This window comes from Haliotis rufescens, unplaced genomic scaffold (genome assembly GCF_023055435.1).
Source record: "Haliotis rufescens isolate VD_foot unplaced genomic scaffold, xgHalRufe1.0.p SCAF_2, whole genome shotgun sequence".
In the NCBI taxonomy this organism is placed as follows: Eukaryota; Metazoa; Mollusca; class Gastropoda; order Lepetellida; family Haliotidae; genus Haliotis; species Haliotis rufescens.
In genome coordinates, this window is record NW_025963890.1 from 15653365 (window position 1) to 15677692 (window position 24328).

Sequence of the window (24328 nt, forward strand, 5' to 3'; positions counted from 1 at the left end):
TTTTGGTTTCTAATTCCATTTTATCAATCAAGTTCCTTGGCACTATTTAACGACTACAGTTGTATTTGCCGTGTAAGATAGAGTATTGTGTGAATATTTCTACAGAGACCTAGCCGTATGTTGTTGCATAAAGGTCACTTCTAGCAAAACAACATTACGCATCCATAGATCACATCCTGCTTCGCTAAACTTGACAAAAACTAGAGGACAATGTAGACACCTAGCGGCAGTTTTAGCAACTAACTCAAGTGCCTCCAGAATACATTGTATCCTACTTGCGTAGAGTGATGCTCATGATGTCAATCACTGGGTTATCTGATCCAGACACGATTATTTACAGACAGCCATAAAATAGCTGTTCCATTGCTGAGTGCGGCGTTAAAAACAAACAGAATATGTACCTGTTCCCATTTTAAACCTACTCGGTGTTCAAACTCGCTCAAACGCACCAACAAAACCTTCACTATAAGGGGATCCACACCCGGATACAAGAGCCTACCTGGGTAAAACATACACATATTTGTGGGATATGCAGCGCTAATTCGAGTGACAGGTGTCGGCAGAGTTGATAAATTATTCAGTCGTTGATATTTCCCGGCAGGTTGTAATCAGATCACAGGAGCGAAGGAGGAAGGACGGACATAGCGGGGTAGGTAAACAGTCCTGATTAGTGTTGCTCTGTAATCGTTCCACGCTCACAACACTGTGGATCAGAGTGATGTAGAAAAAAAGTTACAACGTACACTTCTATAACATAGCATTGCAGAGAACGTCTAAATGCAAACTACAATATTTCTTTGTACATAGCGCTATTTTCTCGTATCGCGTGTGTTATTTGCTCTGGTCAGTCGAGATCTGTACTGGTCATTCGTCTTTTGTGGAAATGGTCAAACCAACAGGGGTCTGTCATTGTTTGTTCCAATGGCACTGTTGATATTGTGTGACTTCAATACTCGATTCTAGCATTGACGTGCATCTTGGAATCATTCTGATTAAATCGCGTTTGTAATGCCCGTACGCCTATGTTTGTTCATTAATCATTGAATGTTGAACCAGCATCAATAGCTGCTGAGACTATTCCTGGGTTCAAGAGCCGTGTGGCCTTCGCCTCATGTAATATTCAATCCATTGCGTCATTCTGATGTTCACCTCTCAGCCAGATCAATATTTATATATGAGTCTATGACCATGATTGTACGTCTGACGTCGGGGTAAGCATTGTTCTCATCAATACTTATGGTTAAGTCTCTTATCGTGGAACTAACGTTCTCGTTATCCCAAACTGCCAAAAGAGAAATGTCTAGGGCAGCAGCCCCTTCTTCAACCATGGCTTAACCTTTGTGTTGACGAGAAGCATTCAAACACAGCGTTTGAACTATGGTTTCAAATGCAGTGTATCCATGAAAATAAGCATTTCATAATAACCCCCCTTTAACCTAAGTGTATCTATATAGTCTCACAGTTCGGTTAGAATAATACCTATATACTATCTGTTTATCTTCTGATTTTACTTCTAAAACACAAACGAACAATGATTTGGCTTTACAAATTCGCAACCATATTGTTTAATAAAAAAACCAATATAAATTAATATTTAAAAATTATTAAATACTATATTTTATCGTTCGTTCCAACAGAATAGTCAGAAACTTTTTAAAAATCTCAAAACGAATACCATTGTCAAGATAATATCATTTTGGTGTATGATTGAGCTGTAAATCTCGGATGCAGCGGGATACTGCGAGATACAGCGAGAGACTAGGCCGCCTATCTCACGGTATTCAATCGACCGCCTCGTAATAATGTTTCGCCCAATATTGATTGGACATTGTATCTGCAGCATTGTGACTTCTTCACACAATACTCGCAGACCTAATTGGGAGTATATTGATTTATAACGTAACTCTACCTCCGCTGATCCGATGGCAGCTTATTGTGATGTAGAGATTTGTTACCTGCGATAAAAGGGGCAAATATAGATTATGTATTGCCGTTGACTGTTTGTATTCAAAACAAAAATGTTGTAGACACAAGTAATATTGTTTAGCTTAATCGACACCTGCCACACAGATCTCGTTATATTAAAACACATGTACGCATACACTGTTTATGTCATTACCACCTTGAACGTTGTGATGGCATTTTTAAAAAGTCGATTTGGAAAGGTAACGAAACGAAGTAGCGTATTTTTGGTGGTAAATTTTAACAATTGGTTTTGTTCCGTTTTTCATTTAATAAAAGATAGACTTAACATATCAGTTACAAAAACTGTATGGACATTAGCAATCAAATGTTTATGTTTATCGACCGCGTTGAAAAAATCATCGACACGAGGGCTCTTCGTTTCTAACCATATGAATGTCGGTGTCACAAGGTACGCAAACACCATTTGTAAGTCCCCTCCATGGAGAAAAAACATTAAGATATCGCACAGAAGGGACTAGCGTGTCAACATAAGATGCCGACGCCTGCAGACTATCTTATCTCGCACTTTAGTCCTCTCTGTAGTTGTAGTGAATGTGTTTACATTCGCATAAATACCCCTTAAGGTGACACTGTATGATTAACGCATTACGGTGGTTTGGGATTTTATAAAAGTAGGAATAGGTTCACCGAGGCTTTGTGATCCGTGTTTGTTTATTTGTTTTATGTTTAACCTGGAATATTCCAGCTATACGTCGGCCTGTTAATAAACCAATCTAACCAGACATATAAGTGATTGATATTATGAGCATGACACGCAAGCAACAAGTCAACGAGCCTGACCATCGATCCAATTAGACGATATATAGGTCATTGGGAGCCAATTCTAACCAGGAATTCCCACGGCGCTTGTAACCTTGTAAAGTTAACTCTTTCTTTAGCTTTAACATTAAGCGTATAAACATGACCCATGTCGAACCGTCAGTTTCTGGTTACAACAGGGGATCGTTAAAAATCTCGATGGCTGTTAATCCGGTAAGAAACATGTAGAGGTTATGACGTTCAATATTTTACAACAAAAAAAGTACAAGCTGTAGTGTGGGTGGGGTGAGATCAGCTTTCTGTCTTTGTTCGTTGATCGGCCACAGCCCAGATACAACCAGCAACAGGAGAACGTTAACACTGCGGTAACAACCATAGAGAAGGTCCTCATTAGATGGGTGAGTGGGTGGGTGAGTGGGTGGGTGAGTGGGAGAGTGAGGGTCGGTGAGTGAATGTTGTTCAAAGCCGCAGTCAGCAATTGTCCAACTATGTCAAGGCAGCCTGTCAAGTCCGGGCCAGGCTAACGTTTTTTTCATATGAGCAACAACCGACGCCATTAGGGCACAACTTGACTACTCTATCCAACATTTTAATTACCTCTTACGAAAGCATGGGGCACCTGTCCTGACCTGGAACACCCACAGGGGTGTTAGATGAGACCTCGTACATCAGGTAGCCACCAACTGGGCTCTGCCATTCCTTACATAACATAGACTAAGATAGTTGTGGTGACACGATTGCGTTATTGAACAACTGCGAGATAAAGGCTGGAGTGAGTGAGTGAGTTTGGTTTAACGCCGCTTTTAACAGTATTCCAGTTATGTCACGGCGTGTCAGCTAAATGTTGGAGGAAAGCCCGAAGTGATCCACACAATTGGGATTGATTACATGCTTCAACTAAGTCAGCGAGCCTGACCACCCGATCCCGTCAGTCGCCTCTTACAACAAGCATAGTCGCCTTTTACGGCAAGAATGGGTTGCTGAAGACCTATTCTACCCTGGACGTTCACATGACATAAATCAGTTTACTTAACATGAGCTGACATTGGTCAACCAAGGTTAACTTGGGATACCTTTGTCAACACGGGTTCATCTGGGTTTTTAAGTCGAACGCAAGCAGTATACACTTCATGGGACAATACTTTAAACCATGATTCTTTAATCCGGCATGACTGGAGAGGGAAGAGTCCGGATTAGCGGGGTTTCACTGTACGTGTATCTTATGATAGGCAACACAGGCCGTACCTTGTTATCCCAGTTGGGTGGATGCATTATTTACACAGGGCAAGGTGTGGAGATATCAAATATGTTAAATGAATTGGTTCCTTGATCGGAGATTGTTCAGCTTGGAATGCGGTTGTTTAATTAGGGGAGGAAAAGTTTTATGCGAACAATGTTGTTTCGTGTAGCGGAATGTGTTATAGTTGCTTCCTCGTATGAATGTATTACGTCTAAAGTATAGTACACTAGCCTGTTGTTCCGACGACTAGGGACGGACATGCCTCTTCATAATCAGGGTAAGATGTACTTCTCATCTCGGGTTTGTTTGTTTGTTTGTTTGTTGTGTAACGCCGCACTTAGCAATATTCCAGCTACATGACGGTGGTCTGTACATAATCGAGTCTGGACTGACAATTGATGCTGGAAGGTTGTCAATCCCAATGCAGCAATAAATGCTATTTGCATGACAACATCTACAAGCAATCTGTCAAGTTGCCACTTGGGCATGTGCAACATCCCAATCAAAAGTTGTGAAGTATATAGTATTTACATACCGGAGTTTGTTCTGACACAAAAGAGACGGGAGTGGGGGCGTGAATGATGGGAACTGGAGTGGCCCAATAGTCGGAGTTACTACCTGGATCCGCTGATCTTGAGTTCGAATCGCCCCGATTAAGAACCTTGGTGTGTCAGCCTCATACCCGAGTCGTAAAAAGTCAAAATTACATCAGTACAAAAAGTGACTTGCATGACCTGTCACCTTAAGAATTTATATCAAACCGTCAGAAATCAGGTGGAAAATTGACTGAGCTAATTCAGTATGTCTCCTGCGGTGGCCATGTTTAAAATCAAACCGAAACTCTGTGGTCTATTTCTAGTGATACCATTTTGGGATCGTAGCCATGTGGTTTCAGGTTTGGAAAAGCTGTTTTATAGTGTTAGTAAATAAACGAATAAAATAACATAACATTCAGCGTAAATAAAGGTGACTGACGTATTAACACATAATACAGCATTCAGTCCATACATTGCTTAATCCAAAAAAGGCCGCTTTTTAATTTGTACTAACTACTTTAGCGCACATTTATGTGTCTACGCATACTTCCTAGCGGTGACGGATGCGACGTTAAATATTAACTCCCTCACTACTAGCGGTGGTTATGATACTCGTGTGAAAAAGGGTAATGCCAGTGACGTAATTAGGTCACGTGTTACCGTTGGTATTCAAGTCTTTGAGTATCCCTTTAAGTATCCCTGACCGCAAAAAAATGAAGCGGACAATGCTAAAACGTAGAAAATCTTTTTTTACATAAATGAAACAATTGATCAGCGTTTTCGAGGTGTTGAAAAGTTAAACATATATGACACCTAGTTAAGGCATTACAACGAACCTTTAACCCAGCTGAGCTAAACGCGCCCCGAGAACTAGTTACATGGGCGACAGTGAAGAATGTAACACAGATCCCAGTGTCATAAACACACCATGAAGAGGTCCTCCCGAAGACTTAGTCGCGCCGCGTTGGTTGTCTTAAGACTTACCAGCTGATTTAAGTTAATCTTATCTCAGCAATCAGCTGTCCGGGTTTAGACGCTGTGTTAAACACGGTTGTACATTACAGCTCGAGTGACACGAGGAATTAGCAGTACAAATATTATGTACGTGCATTAACACATCGGATAGAGTCGCAGCCATTGAGACAACGCTGATGTTTATATGATTGTTGGGCCAAACTGGTAAACGCGAATACAATTGGCAAGAGGATATACCAGTTCACGTATGGTATATTTGCGATAATATCTAGGTTCAAAGAGGGCATAGACAAAACCTTACTGTTCATGCATTGTGTTTTATACTTATTAGGGCAGTGTGTATACTACTCCGATAGGGAACTACTGCTCGAACAAAATGTTCAAATACATATAAAGTGATACCTCGTTATTACGCGAGGACATGGTTTGGACATGAAGACATTTGGAGGGTCATCCAAAAATATGACAAGCTTTAGGGGAGGATAATTATTTTCAGTAGGTTAGTGTATCATACCCCCCCCCCCCCCCCCCCCCCCCCCCCCACACACACACACACCACACACCACACACACACACACACACACACACACACACACACACACACATACCTCACAACACGCACGCACGGACACACAAACACACCAGCCCACACACCCCTTTACTATATGACCGGTCCCTCTAAAGTCAGAGTAAAATGTCTAATTTATTTAGCTTGGAACAGAGCTGCCCAGTATAACGGGGTTATGTGAATATATCAAAACATTATATAAATACGTATAAACATACAAAACAAGATTCAAAGTAACAAACCCTACACAACATGTGTATTCTGATATTTAATAGTAAAGGACCGTTTTTAAATGAAAGTGAAACATTGAACCTGGAACCAGCGGCGGAAGGGAGTTTTGACTGTAGACTGGTTCGCCCAAAGCTCTGCTCTGGCTGCAATGGAAAGCAGCGAGGAGCGCAAGCGCTGTTGGGCAGGCAAACCAGTCTAGTCTGGACTGTCGCTTATGCAACTCCAAATGGCGAATCATTGCACGTCAGGGAATGTCATATGATGTCAAGCTGACTGCTTTAGTTACAGTGTTATTTCGATGACTATAAAGATCAGAATGCGTGTTTAATATTTGCATTGAGATCAAAGGAAAGGGTATTAACAGTATCGATTGTGATGTTACACATCCAAGAGAAGCAAATCACACTGTCGTCACATTAATCCGTTTGAACAATTGAGATAACTATTCCTGTCGGCTTTGCGAACACCACGTGACACTGATTTTCAGTGATCCATTCATTTCATTTTCATCACTATTTTGTAATTTACCACTTCGGTGAAACCTACGAGCACGGGTATGGTGCTGACAAACCTAGAAACATAATCGGGGCGACCGGGATTCGAACCCGTAATCATAGGACGCAACTCTGCACAGAGAATCGCGGCGTCTTAGACGACTGGGCCACCCGTGCCCCCAATTGCACTATGAGCACTTAGTACAATATATTAGTACAATCAAAATTAAACAAATATATACATTATTACAAGGGACGGGTTTTGCTGGACCCTCAGAAGACCGGGTTCGATTCCTTGCATGGGTACAACATTCGAAGTCAATAATAGTTGTCAACCGATTTCGTGAGGTATGTGGTGCGATGTACCCCGAGCCATTAGGCGAGGGTTCGTAGGCTCACACACAGGGTACATCACACCATATGCCCCGTGGGATCGGTTGACAGTGAGTATATTTCACCGAAATTCATTCATACAGACAGACCCGGAATAGATGTCCGAAGTTTCACGGAATGACTTCAGTCATTTTCACAGCTAGCAGACGATGCACACGAAGAGTGACTCCCCTTTACCCAATGCATTCGGATAAACATCGGTCTATTTCATTTAACCATACTTACGCGTGAAAAGCAAGTTACCTAAGGTGTGTTCCGATTGATTCTCAGCGGGCTACATGAGCGGGCGACATGGCAAATTATTGCCCGCTCCTTAACCAATCATAAGCTTTGTATTTTAATGTCAGGTAAGATAATATTTGGTGTCCCTTGCGGTCATATGGCTCGAACATTGCTGGACTATTACTAAGACTTTGTCACGAATGTAACCGGATAAGAATGTGCAACAATTAGGTTTCGTTATTACTTAACGACAAATTTATTGTAACTGACAAATTGTTAAAAATATATAATCTCGTCTCCTAGAACTATCACATTAGTTCATGTAATTTAAATTTAATTTCGTTTTTAATTTCAATTAAATCAGTAAACGTGCTATAGTGTCACAGGATTCGATTGTTGACCGACCGTCGTTGTATGGCAGGGGTATTGCTGGGTGGGACGTTTATTTTATGCAAGTTGTGTGAGTACTAGTGTGGCGCGTGCTACTGGTGGAGCAGAGTATTCTTACCATTTTCAGTGATCCATTTGTATAACTGGTATCAGTATTTTGCCTTTTACGCCCAATGGAATCTTATTCGGCAGATAATCGAGACTGGTCATCCCTGGCGTTGACGTCTAATATTTGCAAAGCCTTCTATATCAGGGTTTGATACATACTCAAGAACAGTTCTTCGGGGCTTCCCCAGTTGCAATCAAATTGGGAGTTGCTGCAAAAATATAAGAATTCATTCAAGCCTTCCTAAAATATGTCATGAATGTGACAGAATAACAACAGAATTGTCGCCATATAGTCGCTGCTGGATCTTCTCTGTTACGGTCGGCGGGGTTGCCCTGTGGTTAAAGCGTTTGCTCATCACCCCGAAGGCCCGGGTTCGATTCCCCACATGGCTACAATGTGTGAAGCCCATTTCTGGTGTCCCCCGCCGAGATATTGCTGGATAATTGCTAAAAGCGGCGCAAAACCATACTCACTCACCCTTAACTGTTAGGCCATAATACATTAGTTAGGTAGTACCTACAGGCGAAAAATAATTCTGTCTTGTGTTTACTTTATGAAATACACAATATTCTTCGTCCTTGAAAACATTCATGCTTGATGTGAATAACATCCGTCAACAATTTATGTCCACAGGATATAAACTGTAAAAAAAAATATAATGCATTTCGAAAAATAATAAATGAAATTCTGATAATATATTTATTACTGCCTTGGACCAAATGGCCACCGATACAACCTCAACCCCTTTATATACCTTAGCACCACAAGGGGGACGGGTGGTGGCCCAGTCGATTAAGGCGCCGCGAATCGCTGCGCAGAGTTGCGTCCCTTGGGCACCTATGATTGTGGGTTCGAATCCCGGTTCACCCCGATCATGTTTCTAGGTTTGTCAGCACCATACCCGTGCTCGTGGGCTTCACCGAAGTGGTAAACGTCTGAGACCTGCATCACTTCGGGCTTTCCTCCCACATTAAGCTGACACGCCGTGATATAACTGGAATACTGTTAAACGCGGCGTTAAACCCAACTCACTCACTCATAACACCACAACACATACATACATACAGACAGACAGACAGACAGACGTAAATACAACGCGCATTACAAAGGACGGAACGGTATTCGTGTTGAATGACAGGTTAATTGGGCAAGTTGATCGAAGGACTCCTCTAGACATTTGATGCTACTCGAGATTACTATGTATGTAAATGTGTATACAGGGATAGCACTGAATGAATACCGTGTAAATGACCATGTTCATCTGATATTGATGTTAGCGATTTATCTTACAGGGTACCTTTAACAGCAACACTGTGTGCTGAGGGCGTTACAGTATGGCGACCCACCTGTTGCTGGTAGATAGTAAACACGTAGCATTTTGGGGGCGGTGGGTAAGCCTAGTGGTACCGAAAAATTATGTTCTATTGGAAATATGTCTAAAGCCCATTCATGGTGTCGCTTGGAGTATTGCACAACAACGGGCTACATCAACAGCTGAAACACCTTGAAAACGCCTTTTCGATTTTTTAAGGAATATTGGGCAAAAGGGCCACACAAACCAAATCTGTTCTGTGTACTTCGGCCTGAGGTAATCAAACACAACAATGTTGTTTTTCGGGGTCGAATCTTATTCGATGTGTTTCGCAATGGACAAAACCACATCACGTCTTCTGCATGTCTTCTTCGTGACATTGTACTCCTATGGCGTGACATTGTACCTCTATGGCGCGACATTGTACCCCCATGGCGTGACATTGTACCCCTATGTGACACTGTACTCCTATGGCGTGACATTGTACCCCTATGGCGTGACTTTGTATCCCCATGGCGTGACATTGTACCCCAATGGCGTGACATTGTACCCCTATGGCGTGACATTGTACCCCTATGACGTGACATTGTACCCCTATAGCGCGATATTGTACCCCTATGGCGTGACATTGTACCCCTATGATTGTAACCCCAATGGCGTGACATTGTACCCCTCTATAGCGCGACATTGTACCCTTATGGCGCGACAGTGTACCCCCATGGCGTGACATTGTACCCCTATAGCGCGACATTGTACCCCTATGGCGTGACATTGTACCCCAATAGCGCGACATTGTACCCCCATGGCGTGACACTGTACCCCTATAGCGCGACATTGTACCCCTATGACGTGACATTGTACCCCCATGGCGTGATATTGTACCCCTATAGCGCGACATTGTACCCCTTTAACGTGTCATTGTACCCCCATGGCGTGACATTGTATCCCTATAGCGCGACATTGTACCCCCATGGTGTGACATTCAACCCCATGGTGTGACATTGAACCCCAATGGCGCGACATTGTACCCCCATGGCGTGACATTGTACCCCTATAGCGCGAAATTGTACCCCCATAGCGCGACATTGTACCCCCATAGCGCGACATTGTATCCCTATAGCGCGACATTGTACCCCCATGGTGTGACATTGAACCCCCATGGTGTGACATTGTACCCCTTTGACGTGTCATTGTACCCCCATTGCGTGACATTGTATCCCTATAGCGCGACATTGTACCCCCATAGCGCGACATTGTACCCCCATATCGCGACATTGTATCCCTATAGCGCGACATTGTACCCCCATGGTGTGACATTGAACCCCCATGGTGTGACATTGTACCCCTTTGACGTGTCATTGTACCCCCATTGCGTGACATTGTATCCCTATAGCGCGACATTGTACCCCAATGGTGTGACATTGAACCCCCATAATGTGACATTGAACCCCTATGGCGCGACATTGTACCCCCATGGCGTGACATTGTACCCCTATAGCGCGACATTATACCCCAATAGCGCGACATTGTACCCCCATAGCGCGACATTGTATCCCTATAGCGCGACATTGTACCCCCATGGTGTGACATTGAACCCCCATGGTGTGACATTAAACCCCTATGACGTGACATTGTACCCCCATGGCGTGACATTGTACCCATATAGCGCGACATTGTACCCCTATAGCGCGACATTGTACCCCTTTGACGTGGATCGTTAGGTATGCCGTCAGTCACTGGTTTGCCTGGCCAAATACTCGATTGTCTACAGGCCGCCCCGAAAGACTTAGAATAGTGCTGACATTGACAATATTATTTTGTCACTCTCAACCATATCGTTTAATTGCTATAAGGTTAGAAACATGTGAACATGGGAATACACTCCTAACATAATTTTCATATGGCTGTGTCTTCTGTATGACTTCATGGTGTCCATATGGTAGTGAAAATAAGGAATTGCATCAGACGTCATTTTGGTCGCTGATGCGTCAGTCTTGTAATATCCTCCACGTACAATAGAACTATCCTATACAATAGAATTTTTTGAAAGCCTTGTGAAGACCTTGAATACTGTCACCCTGATAAAACATCCTTTGAGCAAGAGTCGTAAAGCGCAAAGAATACTGCGGGGACCAACTGAGGAACTAGTTTAGTCTCTGCATGTCATGTAACCTAATCAAACGGATCCTATGCGTATGTAGAGCTGTCAACCCTATTGTTCTCATCTATTAAATCAGAGTTCTGTTTGACTTCTATACACAAGACCAGGCACGGGACACGAATCAGTTGCCACGCACGCCATTGAGTATTCGTTACCAGCTCGTGTTATTCCGGGACAAGCCGAAAAGCGATTCGTGCCCTTCTCGTGGCCATTTTTGCGACTTGGTTCCGTCTAAGCCCAAACGGTCGTAGCTAAAATAATTGTCAACCCGTTGCGCAATGATCCACGTTTATTTCCCCTATCCTATATATTCCAGATGCAATTGAAAACACATCGGGACTTACATTATTATACAGTGTGATTGAACACATTTTACTATATCTTGGGTATTTTTTAAATGCAAGATATATGTAAAATCAGAGACCATATAATAGATTATATGGTCTCTGGTAAATTTTTTAGTTCCTGGGGAATTCTTTGAACGAAGTATTTGAAGTCATACGCGCATTCTGATTGGTTTGTCGTATTTGACATTCATCGATAGGGGGGACGAGTCTTCTTGCAGGTTACGGAAAAGGTCGGGTTGTGACCAATGGCCATTGAGGAGCCCTGTTCCCCAACCGGTGATACTGGGACGTCCGACCAGTTCCCCGGAATGTCGGGACTAGGTCGATAGGTGACTGTTTCCCAGAGGAGAGGCATGCAGGCGCTGCGCGTGTTGCAGATTACTCCCTGATAACGTGGTGTCTTACGACGGAGACCGTGTCCAACAACGTTTGTCGTAACTGTGCGCGAGGGTTATCAGGGGGATCAAGGAGTTTATCTGAGGACGACGTTTTTACAAGACTTGAAAAGAACTGAAACTGCCGTACTTTTCCGACCATTAGTTAGTATAAGATTTGAAGAGGTGCTTAGCCAGGACAGTTGGTAGCCCAGTAAGTTTCATTCACTCTGTTGTTATTATGCAAACTCATATATTATCATGTGCAGTCGATCTTGTAGTCTTGAACTCCCGGAGTTCAATTTATCCTGGGTTCGACACATCTGGTTTGTAATAGTGAGTGTGAGTGAGTTGGGTTCAACGTCGCTTTTAACGGTCTTCCAGTTATATCACGGCGTGGCAGCTTGATGTGGGAGGAAAGCCCGAAGAGATGCAAGTTTACCACTTCGGTGAAACCACGAGCACGGGTATGGTGCTGACAAACCAAGAAACATATTCGGGGCGAACCGGGATTCGAACCCACAATCATAGGTTTCTGGGGTGCCCAAGGGACGCAACTCTGCACAGCGAATCGCGGCGCCTTAGAGCGACTGGGCCACCCGTGCCCCCAGTTTGTAAAAGCAATAAAAATAGTAAGAATTTGCTGGGATCCGACAGTGAGTTCGACAGAACCGGGAATTCGACACATCCGAATTCGAGACAACGGGGTTCGACTATATATCAGTCTAACAGTAAATGATCAACTGCAAAGACATTAACTGAAAGTGGCATAAAATCCATACTTACTAATTCATTTTTTTTATTCATTTGTTTTGTTGCGTGTGATTTCCACCAGATTCAAATGTGATGACAAATAACAATGTTTACAGCATGACTATAACCTAGTCCCAATGTACGAGCATCTTTTACAGCACTGGCAGAACAGGTGTTGCATCAGTACAATATATGGTTATCTTAATACATTTAGACCGCTACCTGAAAAATGTATGGATGTTTATGTCAAAATGCTACAGCGTGACAGTGCTGGTACACACTGAAATATCAAATATAAACAAATAGTCATTATGATACGTAGTTAATCAGCATCCATCCGGATATTTGCATAATTAAGGATCAAAGTCAAGATTGTTAGAAAACAGATTCTTAAAGGTAAAAGATTAACTTATTTTGTCTTCAAAAAATTTTTTTTCTGAATCATGTGTATAAGGAACAACGTGTATAACAAGGCCACTGTTCAGTGTCCGCAACGCTAATGATAATTAAGTATAATTAAAAGTAATTAAAAGCAAAAAAAAACATTTCCATAATCATAAAAAATATCTGCTACGACGTTATGAGCATGTGTTTATGAATCACTATCAAATAGTTCTGATACCGGTTGTTCGTGAAAAGATGAGCGCATCCCGTCCCACCGGTGGCTCTTGTCACAAACACATGCACAGGCAAATCAATTGTTCACCTAAAAATACACGAGAACTTATGATACAAGTTCAAATAGGGACCTGGACATAATCGGACATATTTTTTGTCTCTGATGCGTCAAATTTGAAAATGTCCACCATATGTCAACCATAAAACTCTTTGAAAGAATAAGTAGTCTCGCTTTAAGACGCCCTACAAACAACACTGATCTGGACTGGCCACAGAAGTGTTGTACGTTTCAACGTATAAAAGTGCAATTCGGATCTCATTTATTTACATCCTCAGAGTGACATTAATATCGAAGCCGAGACACGTCTGATAAAGAACACGGGACCTCTGGCCTATATTGAAATTGTGCCGATAGCCGTGAACAGAAATAACAAGCAGTTTATTTCCCTTACACGGGTGCTAATCCTGTTGTAATTACAACGTAATATGTCTTAATACGCTGTTCTTATATCCCGATTTATTCTCCTCAAACTTCATGTAATACATCACCTTATATAGGGCAGGAGATTGTAATAGTTCCTCAATATCTTTTTTTAATTTGGCTCTCTCCGAAAACGAGATAACCATTGAACTTTTAATATGAAGCTCATTGTTGAAATTGTATTTATCAAGTTGGTCTATTCCCATATATCAAAAGGATTAGCCAATAAATTGTTCCCTGTCGGAGTAGTTAAAGCGGGTCAAAACTGTAATCAAGCTCAGCCTTTTCTGTCATATATAGCGCTGGAGTGTATGAATGACATTCTCATTGTAGATTGATAAACCACGGTAAAGCCGTGTGTAAACGAGGCAGTGTTAGACGGGTAGCGACACCACGACCATACCGTATAATCATGTCCCTTGGGAAACAAGGGTATTGATCTACCCTGAACAGTAGAGGGGAACCCTGGACGGGCAGTATCAGATCGGGTATGTGTGTTTAACCATATACTATCATATACTGTTTGTTCTTATCGTGTATGTATCTTGATTGGATTTCCTCTGTACGAAATGTGTCAAATATTCTTTGGATTAGAATGGGATGTTTCATAAAACTATATTATAAAGAGAAGGTTAATGGATTTAGCACGAATACACACAAAGAGATGATACCGGTATGAGAAAGGTTGTTTGGAATTGTACGAATGAGTGAGTGAGTGAGTTGGGTTTAACGCCGCTTTTAACAGTATTCCAGTTATATCACGGCGTGTCAGCTTAATGTGGGAGGAAAGCCAGAAGTGAAGCAGGTATGGTGCTGACAAACCTAGAAACATAATTGGGGCGAACCGGGATTCGAACCCACAATCATAGTTTTCTGGCGTGTCCAAGGGACGCAACTCTGCCGACGAATCGCGGCGCCTGAGACGACTGGGACCCGTGTCAATAAACGACACGAATCTGGTCCAACACTCGTTTAAATAATACCATTTACTAAAAGCTGCAAGAAAGTTGAAAGTTTCTGAACTGCCCCGCTCCTTGTTCACTGTTCCAGCTGTCGCGCGATGGTCTGGCTGGAGGAAAGCCCGAAGTGATGCAGGTCTCAGACGTTTACCAGTTCGGTGAAACCCACGAGCACAGGTATGGTGCTGACAAACCTAGAAACATAATTGGGGCGAACCGGGATTCGAACCCAAAATCATAGGTTTCTGGCGTGCCCAAGGGACGCAACTCTGCACAGCGAATCGCGGCGCCTTAGACGACTGGGTCACCCGTACCCCCTGTACGAATGAAGAGTAACATTGTCAGGATGTGCTACTCGCATAATTCCTAACCAGCTTTCTAAAGCTAGCTAGTTACGACTGGTATAAAATGAGATGAGGTGAAATGGGGTTTAACGTCGCGTCCACGATTATTGCACTTATATAGCGACGTGCATGCACGTGTGGGTGTGGCTGCTTGTACTAGTCCGGACTGGTCTCGAATTTTTATTGCTAGCCCACTGAAATACCATGACGAGGTTTAACATAAATACCCCACCCAGACACAGTATACTGACTCCGAGCCGAGCCGGCTTGTTTTAGTGCGAGTGCCCATTAATGCCGAGCGCTAGACAGGGTAAAAACAAGAACCATCTTTTAACGTCTTTTGGTCTCGAACCCCGGACCTTCCGCTCTCCGGACGGACGCTCTACCACTAATCCACGGAGGCGGTCTGGCATAACATTATGACACGAGGGGAGCAACCACTTGTCTTGCGGTGAACGTATTGTCTTTAATGTTAAGCTCAATAACATTTCCCAGCACCCGTGAAGATCCGGGGTAGAATAGGTCTTCAGCAACCCATGCGTGTCGTAAGACCGCTACCTGAAAAATGTATGGATGTTTATGTCAAAATGCTAACTGGATCGGATGGTCAGGCTCGCTGACTTGGTTGATGCATGTCATCGATCCCATTTGCGAGGATCGATGCTTATGCTGTCAGTCACTGGATTGTCTGGTCCACAGACCGCCGTCATGTTGCTGGAATACTGCTGAGTGCGGCGTTAAACAACAACCAAAAAAACAAAACAAAAAAAACCATTTCCCAGCATAAAGAGGTGCTTAATTATTATTCTTGAATCGAAGAAAAATATAACGAACTGTATTCTTTAGACAAGTGTCTGCAAGGAAAGGGCACATTATGATTTTCCGGACAATGCGAGGCATGTGTACTTTTTTTTAGTAAAACAGGGCCTTGCCCCTTGACACCACCACCACTCACACCCACACCCACCTCTTTGAAATTCACATGATTATTTTCTAATTAAAATAGGATTAACTTTTTTTAACCAAGCATTCTACGAAGATACCATCTTTTCGGTATATCTATTTCGTATTTCAAAAATTTCATGAGATCAAATATCCATATCGTTGACGCAAACAGCCGCGCCTTCTTTTTTCTCATGGAAAGTCTCTTCTTCTATTACCTTTAATTATTTATACCTATAACCTAAACTGCCTAAGATCGGACGTCAAAACACATTTCTAAATGAATGTGGGCATGCAACATTGCCGATCGGAAAGGGTTCGTTTCATTTTTATTGCCAACAATAGGTAAAGATTTCAGGTAAACGCCCAATTCAGATGTGTCATTCATTGGTCTGTGTTTTAATGGGTAATATGACCTTTCGGCAATAGATCGAGTTGACCTCTGGCTGTAACCCCAAGGTGGCAAATTCATGCTTGGTACATGAATGCCCGGATGTAATTTAATACCCGTGGCGGGCACACAATCTGATATCTATCTTAATGTTAAATCTTCTTATGTATAAAGAATCACGGTGGACACTCCTGTAGGTATAGCGTATCTGTACACAGGTGTATAGAGTGAAGTTGTACAAGTGATTGTCGATGTACATGTGTTTAGACGTCGTTAATTGGCCCAATAGAAGTGAAAGTCAGGTAAGTCTAGTCACGGTGTCCCGCTGTGAAAGAAGGCCATGGTATTTGGGGAAAAGGATTCCTATTATACTACCATTTCAACAAATACATTTGCATTGTACGTCTGGTAAGTGGAGTCATACCGTCTCGCATCGAAAGTGTGCAACGACTTTCAGCAAAAACAATTAACACTTCTATTATAGAACCGTTTCAATAAATACCTGCAGTGTTTGCTATCAAGATTACAGGTTGAGAAAAAGCTGTGGGCCATGCTCTGTGGCAACAAAATGGCATGTCTACTTGTTTACTTAACAAAAGTTGTTTTCGATGTTGCAGGTAGCGCTTTGGGAGTAGCAGACAGACGTACACCACACAGAAGATGAGTGCACTAAGAAGGCTGTTTGATCGCGGCGGGCAACTATTTTCGACTGCAGCTCAAAGGCATGTTGGATGGAGCTATGCACACGGTTAAAACACAGGTGTAATCATGTGAGAACACCTGACTTCACGGCTCAAGGAAAGTCTTACCGAAACAGCATGTATAAAACAACATAAGATGTTCTTATGATGTAAAGTCACCATACGCGATTGACTGATTCCGATTCCAGTAATGCGTAGCTTAACGAAGGGAAGACCATACCACAGAAGGCTGTAGCAGATCAGATATTTGTACATCAAGATGGTGAACCCTTTACTCACAATAAGTATCATCACCATGTACCTGGAGACGCTGCTTATATCCTACCTAACCACCGAGCTGCACGACCATATGGCCTTCTTCATCACCTACATCGTCATCATCCTGCTCTCCTTCGTCCTCACCAACACGTCTTCAGCCATGATGGTCAGAACGTCGATGGACTTCTCGGACAAGTCCTTCGGGAAGCTGCTGTGCTTTGTTCTACACCTGTGTCAGTTTGGCCTCGCATGGAGGTTTGGGAAGCTGATCTTTCTGTATGACAAAAGAGACTGGTTGGAAATGACGAGTCTAAGACTGACTCACGTCGCCATTCAAACCCTGCCTTTCCTAGCGCTTCACGGATGCTTAACTTTTTCTACTATGACTATTAAAGCCGTGCCCGTCTTAACACTGTCCGTAGCTCTACTATCGGCTTCTATCAGCCTGACCATGTTCTGTGTCCGCGAACAGCTCCATTCCTGTTCCTGGAACGATGACACTGGCGTGCCCACTGGCAACGCCAAGAGATACTGTGGAATATTCCTGCTGCTATTGGGAACGACTCTTGCTCTCACTGCCAGATTCGCGTGTATTGTCCTAATGAATCTCGCAGCGCCATACTTTGTGTTGATACTCCTTGCCCTCCACATGGTGTTCTTGATATTTGGGTATATGAGCTGCAAGGCTGTGAAAAGCGAGTCCTTGGTCCTCAAAGATGTTCTCATGAGGATTGGATTATCCTTCCTGAATATTTTTGACCTCGTAGAGAAGGATATATATAAAGTGCAATGTAAGTATGTGTCTTTTTATACTGTCATCCTGGTTGAAAACATTACCATGGTGGCAGTGTGGCTCTTGAAAGCAGAAGCGGATTATGATTATATCACCAAACTTATAGTCATTGTCACGGTTCTAGCACTCTACATCTGTGCGCTGATTTTGAAATTCATGAGCTGTGGGTTCATCATTCCGCCGTCAAATGTACAGCTGATCCAATCGGAAACGCCAGACCAGGCCACCATCCTAGAAAGCAACAATATCATCAAAGGCATACCTGCAATACCATCCATCAGTTCCAATATTGATAACCATCACGACACCTCTGATGGGAAAACTCAAACGACGCAACATGGCCTCCCTGCAAGGGGAAAGGACCAGTCAAGTCGATCGTCTCCAAGGTTGCCGTTTCCAGGTGAAGGTGTAGCAGAAAGGATACCATTTCGTGAAGGCGAAACTCGAAGTGGTGAAGCATCCATGTGTTGTGGACGTGTTTCTGGGCGGACAGTATCCGTGGATCCCAGGCCTAGTGACACTCCTACTGATTATGGAACGTACAGAACGGGAACACAAGAGTCTTGTTCTATCGATGACCCAACTCGTGTGTCTAAATATGCGTCGCAAGCGCCTGCTGCTCTTAATGTGGAGAGTCAGCCAAGATTACCAAGGAAAGGACATAAATTCATTTTGGGGAAGTCTGGAACGAATGGAAGGGCCAGAAATAGAAGTGAAGTCAGTCTGGATATCTGTTCCTCTAATAGTCGGAACACGAACACAGTCGGAACTAGTTTAGTTGGAACTAGTGAGACATCAGGAGTTATTGCTTCTCGTGGTGATATTTCAAATGATAATAGATGTGTAGTGCAGCGTAGAACTAACAAAAGCTCAATGTGGCAGAAGTTACAACTACGTTTACCTTCCATGTCACATTTTCTAGTCACGTCCGGGAAGCAGTCTGGTGTTAAAGAACCCGAGGCATCTCGGGAGATTAAGGTGATCAGTCCCGAGGAATTCAAATGGAATGACAACGATACTATGACAGCAAGTACGAATACGTTCAGACACGCTCATCAAAAGCTTTCCGGTAGGACATCATCGCAGTCGCTGACTGGGGGAACGAACTTCACAGCCGTGTGTGTAGGCTCGTCTCGAACCAAGGTCAAGGACACAAAGCAAGTTCGACAACTCACGAAAGAAGACTGTGTTAAAATGTGGTTAGCAAACGTTGAGTATACCCAGCCGATGCCGAGCTGTCAGTGTAGCAGCGAATCTCACTCCTCTGACTGCACTTATGTACTGCCACCAGACACCCGATCAAAAGACGTACCAAATTTTGAAGACTTCTTAGCTGAGGTTCCGCCTCATCCGGAAATGACGTCATGTCGACCTTCTAGAAACAGACACAAGTCTGAATCCTGTGTCCGTGAGAACTCAGAGTTACAGCTCAACTGCCAAACAAGATTTAAGCCAATCAAACATAAACGATCCTTCTCAGAAACGTGCTCAGATTCATCTGCCATGTTTGAACTGCAGCCAATATGGCTGACATCTCACCAGAGTGGAACTCAGTTGCAGTCGGACAATGAACCTGTCGTCCCTTTCATTGTGAAACTTGGTGCTATGGAATCGTTAGTGTGAACATCGTCGTACTTGACATCTGGTCAAATTCATTATAAATGAACTGTCGTTTGACCGGCTTATAATTGGTCTTCAGCAACCGTTGCTTGTCGTAAAAGGCGACTAACTTGATGCATGCTACCGTATCAAAATCGATGCTCATGCTGTCAATCACTGGATCGTCAGGTCCAGATTACTTCAGACAACAAAAAACAAAAACGTTTGTTGATGACGTCGTTATTATACAAGGGATATACAAACAAATACGAGGACAAATCGTCACCAGATAAACTTAAACACACTCCACAGTTTCTTCAGGTCATCATTTATATAAAACCCAGCACAACTAATCATTCTGTGTTAGGTCATATAGATTTGTTGGTTGGTTGGTTAACGCCACATGTACACTCAGTAATATTCCAGCTGTATCACAGCGGTCTGTAAATAATCGAGTCCGGACAGGACAATCCAATGATTGACATCATGAGCATCGGTCTACGCAATTGGGATACGACATGCATCAACCAAGTCAGCGAGCCTGTTAGTTAGTCGCCTCTTACGACACGTACGGCAAGCGATGGTTGCTGAAGACCTATTCTTACCAGGATCTTCACGGGTCAGGGGGCATTTCTTGTCAAACATGTTCTTCTAATCGAGTTATCTTACATAGTGGCATTTTCATAATATTGATATAACCACTAGTGAAAACGTCAACTTCACGTCACGAGATGAGAGTGAGTGAGTATAGTTTTACGCCGCATTTAGCAATATTCACGCAATTTCACGGCGGGGGACACCAGAAATAGGCTTCAAACATTGCACCCATGTGGGAAATCGAACCCAGGCCTTCGGCGGGACGAGCGAACGCTTTAACCACTAGGCTACCCCACCGTCCCTCACGAGATGAGAGGATAAGACAACTATTTATTATGAATTTTCTGACTGTTCTTTGAGTAAAACATTGTGTCAAATAATTCAGTGGCATCCATTCATTTATCAATAATGCAATGAGGTACACTGATAATATTTCCGTCACAAAGTGACTATCGATTTGGTTTACAGATGAACACAATACTTGACTAAAACATGATATATGTAGTGTCATTTCAGTACATAGCATCTAATGTATTTTCGCCTTGCGGAGGGTCACTTCGTAATGGTAATGAGTAAATGTACCATGTTTTCATTCTGTTTAAAGCACAGCATATTATGGCATGATTAAGAATGAACATTTTTGTGTCCTTCCACCATAAAAATTAATTTAACTTTAGGTTCTTCAAACTATGAACAAAATACGTCATCGCACAGATGAACCCATGTCATGTTGTGACTCCCGGTCGTCCAAATTTGATGTGCAGAGTTGCCTCCCTTTGACGTACCAGAAACCTATGATCGTGCTTTCGAATCCCAGATACGCCTAAATTACGTGTCGTGGTTTGTCGGCACCATATCCATGCTCGTGGGTTTTACCAAAGTGGTAAAAGCCCGAGACCTGCATCACTTCGAGATCCCCCCCCCCCCCCCCCCCCCCCAAACATTCTATATAAAGCGGCGTTAAACGACACTAGCTCACTAATGTGACTCGAGGTTTAGAATCCACGACAAGCCGTAAAAATAGTCGGCCTGGTGTCTTCCAGTGTGTGACATCGTTCTGTAATGGCGCGAGTCTTGTTCATGCTATCAACCACTGGGTATTTAAAGGTCGCCGTGACGTAACTGCATCGTTACTGACTGTGGAGTAATCTATTCACTCACTTATCCACTGCTGTGATATGGGCATTTTTTAGTTGTTTTTTTACCGTGGTCGAGTAATAATCCAACATTGTTTGTTTCTAATGATATTACTGCGAAAATATAAGTTCCTGTGCCAAGTTCCTGAAGTCAAAACTGCGTTATCTAACATATTTTATTTCCATTTCATTGCACATAAAAATAAAGTTTTGTTTTATTGTAAATAAAACATTGATCTCATGTTTAACGTGTGTTGTTTCTGACATGGGGATTGATTGTCACGCTTAAATCAAGAAGGGCGTCTTTTCGACAGAAATTGACCATTTCACCAAAGAACCTTCACACATTATCCATATAATAATTAATCATAAGGATTCTTGAAATTTGCCATTTTAAGGGTTTAGCTATGTGTTATCTTCACAAGGACTTGTGAACTACAAATGTTAGTTTCTACCACTGAGGACCCCTAAGGCTTGGAGTGGTGCTCACAATGGGGCGTCTGGACCAGGTTCGGCTATTTACAGGCTGACGTCATGAAGATGGAATAAATGCGCCGTGAAACATCAACTTATAAACAAACACTCACTTTATATTTTACCGCCTCCGTGGTCTAGTGGTAGAGCGTCCGCCCAGAGAGCGGAAGGTCCGGGGTTCGATCCCCGGTCGCGTCATACCAAAAGACGTTAAAGGATGGTACTTGTTGTTACCCTGTCTGGCGCTCTGCATTAAGGGGCTTAAACAAGGACTGGTCGGCTCGGGGTCAGTATACTGTGTCAGAGTGAGGTATTCATGTTAAACTGCAGCATGGTATCTCAGTGGGCATCGGCATCAGTCGGCATCATCGGACTAGTACAGGTAGCCACACACACACACGTGCATGTACGTCGCTATATTAGTGCAATAATCTTGGACGCGACGTTAAACCCCATTTCACCATCACCTCACCTTTTCCAGAAACGACAAGCAAACCTGCACGAATTAAGATATTTTACGACTGCTTCGATTGCCATTTGAAAATTATCCTGTTTCCTGGTGCGATTCCAAAACAACAATCCGTAAATGTAAAACTATACCGAGTTTACACGCGTTATTTACGAACCATTATATGTGACCTTGAGTCATGTAAATATGACCTGATGTCAGCAATAAATACGAATCGAAACTCAAGCACATGTTGTTTGTTTGTTTGTTTGTTGTTTACCGCCGCACTCAGCAATATTCCAGCTATATGACGGCGGTCTGTAAATAATCGAGTCTAGACCAGACAATCCAGTGATTGCCATCATGACCATCCGATCGCGTTAGTCGGCTCTTCATACAAGCATAGTCGCCTTTTGCGACGAGCATGGGTTGCTGAAGACCTATTCCACCCCTATTCTTCACGGGTTTCAAGCACATGTAACAAGCCCGAAGACCGCATGCACATTGCGGTGTCTGTCGGCATGTTTTCATTCAGCGTTCAGTGTGACACACAGAGCATCATTGTACAGAAATAAGATGCGTTGATTAGCTGCAAGAGATTGTAAATGAGATGTCGTACACATGTACAACAACAAAATGATTTTTTTTGAATTTTAAAAAGGATTTGCTCAAGGAAAATGTCACGGTTTTTTCACTTTTTTAACTAGCATCACCTCGACTTTCAGAATTTGTCTTTACTGGTACTAGAAGATCAAGTGTATGTATGAAAGTGCTATGTGTACTCACCGCCCAAAGAAACGCGAATAATACAAACGTTTAGAGAAGTATCTACGTTAAGAAGAGACGTACCAATGTGTACCACTTAATACTTAAAAGTATATTCCGGTGTTTAACAATAGACATGAAAACAGGATGTTAAAGATCAGTTTAATACAATGCTCTGCTGTTATACGTTCATTAGCCATATTGTTGAAACATATATTCTCTGTCAGATAGATTTTATATATCATGTATATCACGTGACTAAACCAATGAAACTGAAAATGTCAACCGTACAATGGGCCATGTGGCCTTAAATACCGAATAAAATATCTATCTATATAACTTAATGACAAAACTAACAATCAGTCAAGTGTTTCCACATAGTGTCTTTATTCTTATCACGTTATGCTGCACGTAAGTTCCAAACTTTTCACACTAATCCTGCACTAGACAAATTGTGCATCTAGAGTCAATGATCTATGACGTCATGTGTGTGATGCGTTCATGAGCGTCGGTTCACGCAACATACTAGTATGTTCGTTTGTACATCGAAATCATCTAATGTCTCTTGAATATGAGTAATTCCTCATATATTAACCAACATGTATGGTATTTGTGTTTCGTTTGGCAGTGAGTATATATGTGTGTGTGTTTATGTAACGTAATCTTTGTACTTTCGGTGGCATTGTAGAACTGTTGGCAATGGGTAGTCTCTTACCTTCCAGGGCTGTCGGGTAGCCCAGTGGTTAAAGCGTTCGCTCGTCACGCCGAAAAAACACGGGTTCGGTTCCCGACTTGGGTACAAATGTGTGAAGCCCATTTCTGGTGTCCCCCGCCGTGATATTGCTGGAATATTGCTAAAAGCGGCGTCAAACAATACTCACTCACTCACTCACTCACTCTTACCTTCCAAGTTGAAACATGACGTTTGCACGATTAACCTCGTTGTTATCTGCTGGCTTCTCAACTTCATAC

The 24328-nt window shown here is 42.8% G+C and overlaps 1 protein-coding gene across 5 annotated transcripts; it reads left to right on the top strand.

Moving 5' to 3' along the window:
* The first annotated feature begins 469 nt into the window (after positions 1–469).
* LOC124135598 lies at positions 470–20437 on the top strand. 5 transcript variants are annotated; one of them, XM_046500988.2, is made up of 3 exons: positions 470–649; positions 14283–14437; positions 17203–20437. In XM_046500988.2, exon 3 carries the CDS (start codon positions 17546–17548, stop codon positions 19958–19960), a length of 2415 nt encoding a protein of 804 aa, XP_046356944.2. In that variant the 5' UTR covers positions 470–649; positions 14283–14437; positions 17203–17545; the 3' UTR covers positions 19961–20437. The 5 variants fall into 5 exon arrangements, with proteins under 5 accessions (XP_046356944.2, XP_046356945.2, XP_046356946.2 ...); XM_046500990.2 differs by lacking the exon at positions 470–649 and adding an exon at positions 4171–4262; XM_046500989.2 differs by lacking the exon at positions 14283–14437.
* Positions 20438–24328: the final 3891 nt, after the last annotated feature.